This window comes from Austrofundulus limnaeus, unplaced genomic scaffold, assembly GCF_001266775.1.
Source record: "Austrofundulus limnaeus strain Quisiro unplaced genomic scaffold, Austrofundulus_limnaeus-1.0 Scaffold666, whole genome shotgun sequence".
In the NCBI taxonomy this organism is placed as follows: Eukaryota; Metazoa; Chordata; class Actinopteri; order Cyprinodontiformes; family Rivulidae; genus Austrofundulus; species Austrofundulus limnaeus.
The window spans coordinates 131925-141550 of NW_013953068.1; the positions used below are offsets into that span (position 1 = coordinate 131925).

Genomic DNA, 9626 nt, shown 5'->3' on the forward strand with positions numbered 1-9626 from the left:
TAAACTACCTTATTAAAGTTAGTTATTAAACTACCTTATTAAAGTTAGTTAGTAAACTACCTTATTAAAGTTAGTAAACTAACATTAAAGTCAGTTATTAAACTACCTTATTAAAGTCAGTTATTAAACTACCTTATTAAAGTCAGTTATTAAACTACCTTATTAAAGTCAGTTATTAAACTACCTTATTAAAGTCAGTTATTAAACTACCTTATTAAAGTTAGTTATTAAACTACCTTATTAAAGTTAGTTAGTAAACTAACTAAACCAATGAGTGAACAGAATACACCTGGGAAGAAACACAGGGGTAATCAGCAGAGTGATGTGGGGCAGCTGAGACACAAGGAAACACTGAAACACTATGAAAACCAAGACATAAAAACACAGATCATGACATTAAACTTACCTATTAAACTAACTTATTAAACTAACTTACTGTCCAAAGGGAACTTTGGTTATTAACTGCTAAAAGCTGCTAAAAGCTGATCAATTTTTTGATAAAATAAGCTAGGATCTTTCAGCTAAACAACACTGGGAAAGCTAAGATTCATCTTCAAAATAAAAGCTTCAAGCTGGTAATAGATGACAAATGCCTGCTAAAAAAATTGCTTTCGCTTTATTTTGAAATGTGTAAACTGCCCGTCCCCCCTTCTTGTTGGCACATCCGAGCGATAGAGTTCTAGCTTGCTGGACCGGTCCACCATTGTAGGGTTAATATGAAATGAATTATTGATTTAGGATGCTGTTACACTGGAATGAGGCATCTGTCAGTATGTCCCATGGCAGCTGTGGCCACATTGTGGCTTGTCATTATCAGTGTGTGAATGTGTTTGGGTGAATGACTGCAAGTGTAAAGTGTTTTGGGGTCCAACAGGGCTTGGTAAAGTTCAGATCAATTATCATTTATCTACAAACTGAAGAGGGTGTCAATGCAATGCAGCAACAGCTGAAAGCCTGCAGCTAAACAAGGCAAGCTAGCCAAAAACCTGTGCAGTAACATGCAGCAGTTTCATGTTTCTCCACCAAACCTCATAACTGCTTAAAAATAAAAAGTGGCGTGGAGTGAAAGGAGAAACGAGTGCAAAAGCTCAAGAGGAAATAGTGGATAAAAGAGGAAAGGTCACAACAGCAGTTTGGTAGTATTTCAGACTGTTTAAATTTGACAAGAGTCAGATCGATTTTGTCTAAAACTAATTATTAATTATCGATATCGATCGATATGAAACACTTATATTGTGATAATTTTTTCGTCCATATCGCCCAATTCTAGTTTATGCATTATCTAGTTTTTCCTAAAATCCAACACAAGCTTCTTTGTCTTAGAGACAGATTAAGATAATTGTCATTGCATCAATCCACAAAAGCAAGTAGGGCAGCACCATGCAGACTCCAAAATAACAACCTTATCCTTTAAATTGTTAAGTTTTTCCAAACTAAGGGAAGTTGACAATAATCAGCACACATTTAAAAGAGATCAGAAAAAACTTTACAGAGCTTATGGGCACATTATCTCAGACTGAGCCCACAGATGGCATCTGGGCCAGGAGCATCCCTTATATTTGTTTTTATGCAGTAAAATGGCTACCCTATGTTCTGATATAGTCAAGTTTATCTGAGGTTCAAGATAATCCCTCAGTCTTGAAACCTCATGGATAAAATTGTGCATTTCAAACCAAGAGAAAGGTGCTTAACAAATTAGCCTCAGCTACTTCATTAATGTTGACTTTTTCTCCTGGTAAAATGTGTTTCTATTTTATTTTTAGATCCAATCTTGGCCGTGGCAGTTTCACTCCTCCTTTCTCAAGGGTTGTTTCTTATGTAAAATATTTTTATTTCTGTTGATAATAGATTTACCAAGGAATCACGGTTAACAAAACGATAAACATAACAAAACAGTATCACAAAGCTCATAAAACCCATCACAAGCACAAAACAAACAGGTCCAGTCAGTACATTCAAAGCATGCCTGCAGAGATGAGATCTTGTCCTCTGTCCAAATCTTCATTTCCTTTTCTGCACACTTGATATGTCTGAAAAGACGGCTTATACCAGGGCTCTCCAACCAGCAGCTCCTGAGCTCATTTAAAGTAGCTCTTCAGTGCTTAGGAACAATTAGGAGAAGTAAACTTTAATTTGTCACTGGCCAAACAAACTTTTATTTAATCAATCTTTAGATGTCCCTCCTCTTGGTTGTCAGTCAAACAGTTTAGGGCTCAGTATGGTCGATCGGCAGACGACGCACGGTTACGTGTTTGTTTGGTGTTTGTTTTTGCACAAACTTTTCATAGCCTCATGAAACACAGGCTGCTAGGAGAGCAGGGTTCACAATTATGATGACGGGTACCAACTAGGTGTCGACACGGTGGAGGGAGCACCACAAAAAAGGCGAGGTAGCCCTACCGGCATGATCTGAGGACCATCAGTAAAGCACATAAACACTTCCTCATCTCCACCAGTCGTCCACGGCGTTTCCCCCGGCTTGTTCTGCAGAGGTGGGGCTGGGTCACAGTGTAAACAAGCTGGGATCCTTGTTAGAAACTGGAGGACAGTTTTTTACCCATCATGTCCTCAATATGCAGCATTAGCATAAAGCTGCAAATCCAAAAGTGTTAGGCGATTATACACTAGTAAGGATTGACATGTTGATTAATAAAACATATAAACAGCAGACAAACAAACAAAGTTTGCAGTGACAGAAGGCGAGCCACACACACTGGCACCATCTCTGTGACTTATTTTAGCTGATGGCAAAGACATGATTTATGCTTTAAGATGTGCTTGTCGTTTAAGTAACTGACTGGACTCATCAAGTTTCATGGGTAAATATAACTATAACTTTGAAATGCTGTCATAGTCATGGTTACAAAGCTGTTAGATGTGTGAACAGACTGGCGGTGGTGCTCTAGTTGGGTGGGTATTTCCATGATACAGAGACTACCTGAGGAAAAAGTTATTTTTGAAGCAAAAGCACATGAACATTTAAAGTTTAAGTTCAAGTTTATTTATAAAGCACCAAGTCACAACATACGTTGTCTCGGGACACTGTACATGAAAAGAACAATGTAAAGAAGAAACCAGCAGATTGTGTTGAATCACTTCATCACAGTCTCCCATCCTGAGCAAACGGTGGAGAGGAAAAACTCCCTGCTAATCAGGAAGAAACCTCCAGCAGAACCAGGTTCAGGACTAGGGTTGGGCAATATTGGCAAAAAAATTAATCACGATTAATTGTGGTATTTAGCCGATAACGATTAATTTGACGGTTAATCCCCCGGAGTCCCTGGACACCCTTATATCCTGGTCACATGACCAATTTATGGGGAGAAAATTAGCTCTTCGTAAAAATATGTTCCAAATTGTGTCAAAATCACAGACTTCAGGCTGTACATCAAATTTTAAATTGTGTTGATAGATAAATATATTACACAATTTTTTTTAATGTTGGTCATATTTGAATCAGAGAGGAGCACCAAGCAGTTAGTCTGCCAGGTGGCATTAATCGACTTAATTGTCAACTGCCAAAAATTAATCGATTAATGTTTTTCTGACGATTAATCACACACGATACGATTATGCCCAACCCTACTCAGGACAGGCGGCCATCTGCCTCGACCGGCTGGTTGAGGGACAGGAAAGAGACACAGACAAACACAGAAGAACTGGTCCAGGACTGGTCCAGGTGCACATACTTCTGGAATAGAGACAAAGAAAAAACATGATAGAAATAATAACAAACATGTAGAGAAGAGAGACTAAAGACAACAGCAGAGTGAGGAAATGTGCTCAGTTTGTGCTCCAGCAGCAGAAATGAAGAATAATTCAGGAAACGTAAGTCTAACTACATGATTTATCAAAAAGGAAAGTCTTCAGTCTAATCTTAAAAGTAGACAGAGTGTCAGCCTCACGGACAGAAACTGGAAGTTGGTTCYAYRASAGAGGAGCTTGATAACTGAAAGCTCTGCCTCCCATTCTACTTTTAGAAACTCCAGGAACCGCAAGTAAACCTGCAGTCTGAGAGTGAAGTGCTCTGTTAGGAAAGTATGGAACAATAAGATGTTTAATATATGATGGAGCTTGGTTGTTGAGAGCTTTGTATGTTAGGAGTAATATTTTAAATTCTATTCTGAATTAGACAGCGAGCCAGTGGAAAAAAGTTAAAAATGTGTATTGTTTTCCTTTGTGATTGATTGAAGTTTTTATGTACTTGTTTGTATTTTGCCGTAGTAGTATTCAGAGAATGTGTGTATATGCACAGAGCAGAGTATGATAGTCTCTTTGTACATGTCTTCTTATTCTCAGGAACTGAAGCATTGCAGTGTTTTGTTGAACCGTCTCCACCCTGATGACAAGGCTCTGAAAAAAGAACTTGACAATAAGGAAGACATGAATCGTAAAGGTGTGAAACCCTTCTCTCGGATCCCTACATTCCAGAAACGACCCATCAGCACCAGTCTGAACACAGAGCCTCCTGTCCCTAAACAAGATACTCCAGTTCATAGAACTCAGCCTCCCGAAGAAGCTACAAGTGGAAGTGAGGAGGCTTCACAGTCTAAACCAGCTGATGTTAGAGACACTGCACTCCCCCTGCCATCGGCTCACAGTCCCAAAACCATCTCTGAGTCTCCCTTTGTGCCTGGAAGCATGGACCAAGATGCTACAGCACATTACGGTTATTTAAATGCTGCACCCAAAGGTTGGGGTCTGTCTGAGACTGGTTGGAGTCTTATGACTGCGAGCCCCAGGGCTGCTCTCCGATCCGAGCAAGACACAAGTAGTACCTTAGGAAGCGAAGCAGGTACCATCCCAGACTCCCCTGAAAGCTCTGTCTCACATGAGAGCTCCCTCAGCCAGAACCCTCAGGAACAGAACAGGTTCATGCTCACTTCCAGTGGAGACACGGAGATCGCTGAGGTCAGCCAAGTGGCAGCCATTATGGATGAAGAACCACCATGGGAGGTGGAGCTGATGAAGGAGGCTGAACAGAACGATAGCACATCTTCATCAGGTGCAGAGTCTGAGGAGGATTTGGGAAGTGAAAAATGTGAGGGTGGCACCTCGGAGCTTCATGAACCATTAGCACAACAGTCAGAGAGTGTAAATCTTGAAAAGGATAAACATAATAAATCCAGCTCTCCTGTAGCACTGGAGGAGCCTGCTAAAGTGAGCTCAGCCAAGTTGACAAAGGTGAGTTCTGTTTGTTACAGATATCCTCCAGTGATATCAGTAAACTGGTTTCATATATGAAAGAATGTCACCACACCCTGCAGTAGGTGTGGACAGTGCCACAGTATTGCTGTATTTATGATGGTGATTCAGTCCGTTTGTTCTTGAGGTAAATTCTACCTGCCTTGTTTAACAGAGGTCTAGATGCCCATGTTTGGCCCTTCTCTTCATGCTGCTTCTGGGAGGATTTGGTCAGTATGTGTGGCACTATGGGCTCCCCATGTCTGTGGCTCAGCTGACGGCTCAGCTGGAGCTTCACTGGCTGCAGGGCCTCTGCCTGCTACCAGAACCTTGTAGCACAGATTGTCGGCAAGTAATATCAATACCATTTTCATTTTTCACAGCCAATACTTTTTGTCACCTAATCAGTATTCATTGAGGTGTGGAAGGACCCCTAAAGTTAAGACAAGTTGTAATTTGAATCTCCCTCCATGTCATTAGAGTGCAGCTGGTGGAAAGCATCCCCATTGGTCTGTACCCATCCTCTGATTTGTCCAGCACAAGCACTTCAAACAGCTGGCTGCATCTGCTGGACACGGCCAACAGCTCAGTCCATATCACTGCTTTTTACTTCAGCCTGCGAGGCAGTGATGAGGAGTCAGCTGAGCGTTCTGACTCTCAGGTCAGTACAGGAGCAGCTTTCACCCTACAATCATGACATGTTGAGGGACTCAGGAGGTAATACTTTTGTTCTTGGATGCTTTGCAGGGCAGAGAAGTCTTTGAGCAGCTGAAGCAACTTGAATCTAAAGGTATCAAACTCCAAATAGCTGTCAATGCCCCTCAGACCTCAACTCAGGAAACAGCAGAACTGGCTGCAACAGGTGGAACTCTCATGTATTCTATGTTGTATTTATAAAGCAAAGCATGAAGAAATGTGGGGAAACTCATTGATTTTGTTGTTTTCCTTTGCTTGGCAGGTGCACAAGTCCGAGAGGTGGACCTCAAGGCTGTGACTGGAGGTATAGTGCACACCAAGCTGTGGGTGATTGACCAGAAGCACTTGTACATAGGAAGTGCTAACATGGACTGGCGCTCTCTCAGTCAGGTACAACAGCTTTTTATGGACAAAAGAGAGAAAAAAGACTTTTAAAACTCACCACCATTAGCATTTTTTTACCAGAATTTTATTATGTAGGTTTAACAGAGATGCACCCCTTCCACCTTAAAGGGATAGTTGGGCAATTTTAAAACACATTTTTGAAGAAGTTAAATGCAATTGTAGATGGCTTCTTTAGTGGCATCAGTTTGGAGAAACAGAGTTTATGTCCATCAGCTATCAACTATCTCAAAAATGTCATCGCTGTTCATGTGAATGCCTTTTAGTCCAACATCAGTTTTGCATAACATGTTTTTTTTAGCCTGTCAAAATTAAAATGGACCCACTCCCAAAGCTGAATACTGCTAGGTAGGGCTGCCATAATCGATTAATCGACGACTAATCGATTATTAAAATAATCGATGACTAATTTAATAATCGATTAATCGTTTTCTTTTTTTTTATGTTGTTGTTCTTTTCTTTGTTTTTCTCTCCAAACTGCTTTGACACCTTCCACTGCCACGTCTGCCTTTCTGTCCTTGACACACATGCACAGTAGTGGTAACTGGGGTAGGCCGTGGACGTCACAAGACATTATACAGACAGGCTCTGGTATCATGGCTACCTGACAACAGAGCTCAAAGTGTGGGATCATTTTAAGAAAATGAAAGAGAAACCTATGTAATATCTGCAGAGCAGAACTTACCTTCCACAGCAATTATTTTTAGTTAGCATATAGCTAAAATCTAACCATGGTTATATAATAGCAGCTGCATTCTGGCACAATAAGCTGTATATTTTATATTCTATTAATGCATGATCCGATTAATCGACTAATCGAAAAAATAATCGGTGATTAATCGATTATAAAAATAATCGTTTGTGGCAGCTCTACTGCTAGGAGCTGAGTAGGATACCTGTTCATACCCAAAATTATTTTTGTTTACCTTCGCCAAGGGCGAGGTAATGTTTTCGGTCGTGTATGTCTGTCTGTCTGTCGTTCTGTCTGTGGACAACATTACTCAAAAACTTGTGGACAGATTGTCATGACATTTTTACCACATGTGGGTACTGGGCCAAGGAACACACCTTTAAATTTTGGTGATGTTCCGGATCACGATGCGGATACAGGAATTTATTTTCTTTTAACACTCTGAGATCGGCAAAGCTGTGATGCTTTCACAGGGCTTCTGTAAAAAACAGTGACCTGGATTGGACAGCACGGACTTCAAGCTTTATAAAAGTAATGTTAAACAAGATTTGATGATGAATAATTTTTGCCATAATGTGCACATTTACAGAACGTTTTGTGACCAGGAAGTGCGTGACTGCACCATGAAACCTATTTTTTCCATTTCCTCAAACACACCACATTTCCGAAACAACCAATCAAAACAGTTTGTCTCTACTAGGCTTGTAAACAGAGAGCTGCCGGGCCTCAAAGTTTGGAGACGGGGGGAGCCAGGAAGCACTTTATAAAGAGAGTCAAACCATTACAAACTCATTCAAGGGGATAAAACAGATGTTTTACATGGTGAAACGTGACTGATGAAAACTTAGGAGCTTAATCCCACACCAGTTTGACCATGAATAATGTCGGGTGACCAGTCTGACTTTTTTTTCACATTGGACTCCACTGAGAAGAAATCCCGTGCATACTGCTGCTTAAATGTTCACTACGTCAGAACTTATTCAGCAAACGTGTTTCCATCTCTGCTTTTGTGCATTAACTCTTACAGGATGGGGGAAATTGGTCTTGGTGGAGGTTTGCACTCTCCGAGTGCTTCTAGTTTTTGTTGTGTCCATGTACGGGTTTAAATAGCCTGAACAAATTGAGAACTTTGCCCCAGCCCAGTAAACTGTTTCACAGGGGACCCTTTTCCTTGCCACATCACTGAACATGCATGCAGGAAATCAAGCTGCAAGCTCATTGGAGTAGCCAGGCGGTGGGAGGCTTTTTCTTCTCCTACTCAAGTGGCTGCTGCAGTCTTGACTGACTGACAGAAAATGAAAACAAAAGTCCCATTTTCACTATCGTTGAATGCAGTGTAGAGTACACCTTATCTGTGATATACACAGATAGACTTCATGCTCAAAGCTTCTCCTTCACGACTGTACCTTCCCCTGTGTGCCCCCCTCTCCTCACTACTCACATAACTTGAGCCCAAAATGTGCAACTAATGTCTACAACCAGGGAAGGAAGAAAACACAGAGGAAGGGTGGCTCTGGTGGAGTGATTAGGGGGGTTGTCCTGCAACCGGTAGGTTGCCAGTTTGATTCCCCTCTCCAGCAGTCACTCAGTTGTTGTGTCCTTGGGCAAGCTACTCCTGCCTTGCCTACTGATGGTGGCCCAGTGTGCGTATGTGAATGTGTGTATGTCTGAAATGTAAAGTGCCATTTTTACCATTTAAGTAATCCAGGTAGAAACACGCCCCCCACCCAAAGAAAATGAAAAGTTAAGTAGGTCTTCTGAACAGTTTCTTCTTTAATTAATGAAACATTTCGTTTCTTCTCCAAGAGACTTCTTCAGTCTGAGGAGTTACAGGTAAACTCAGCCTTATAAGCACTGCCTCCACATAGTGGACAAACAGGTTAAATAATGACAATCAGCACTTTTGCCCTCTTTTACACATGTAAAAGTGGGCACTTAACCCGCCCACACAGACCAATATTTGCGGTTTGACTCCTATAACCCACTGTAACACAAGTTAGGAGTGATCAGGACTCTGTACCACAGAGCAGACAGTGTCCCTACAAATCCAGGAGCCAGGGAGAAAGAGAAATCACACACACACAAGGCACTGGCAATGTGGTTATCCTAGCTGGGCTTTCCTGAAAGCAGACAAGAAACCCAAACAAGACTCCAGCCAGTACAGGGTGAAAATGAATACCCCAAATCCTGACCAAACCAGTCGTCATTCCGTATGTTGCAGGAGTTTCAGGAAAAACTGAGACGTTTATTCACTAAACATAACGCCCCAGTGGCTTTCAAACCCCAAAACACATTACGACAAAGACTGGTTCACCCCAAAGATCTAGTTCCCCGTCACAGAGTAATGTTATGTAGGCTGTTAAGTGTCAGGAGGACTGTGACCAGTTATACATCGGGGGGAAAGCAGCCACTGTTCAAAAGAATGAGCCAGCACAGATGAGCAACATCATCAGGCCAGAACTCTGCAGTTTACACTCATCTACAGGCCAGGACTCTACAGTTTACACTCATCTACAGGCCAGAACTCTGCAGTTTACACTCATCTACAGGCCATGACTCTGCAGTTTACACTCATCTACAGGGCATGACTCTGCAGTTTACACTCATCTACATGGCATGACTCTGCAGTTTACACTCATCTACATGGCATGAC

General features: G+C 41.5%; 1 protein-coding gene across 1 annotated transcript in view; it reads left to right on the forward strand.

The window, feature by feature from the left end:
- Window positions 1–9626, forward strand: part of pld7 (phospholipase D family, member 7) — a gene marked incomplete in the record, with an annotated part of 21595 nt that overhangs the window by 3477 nt on the left and 8492 nt on the right. Inside the window, 5 exon segments of the mRNA XM_014027627.1 lie at window positions 4300–5184; window positions 5360–5532; window positions 5665–5845; window positions 5932–6046; window positions 6143–6270. Of these exon segments, the coding sequence (XP_013883081.1) occupies window positions 4300–5184; window positions 5360–5532; window positions 5665–5845; window positions 5932–6046; window positions 6143–6270 (1482 nt within the window).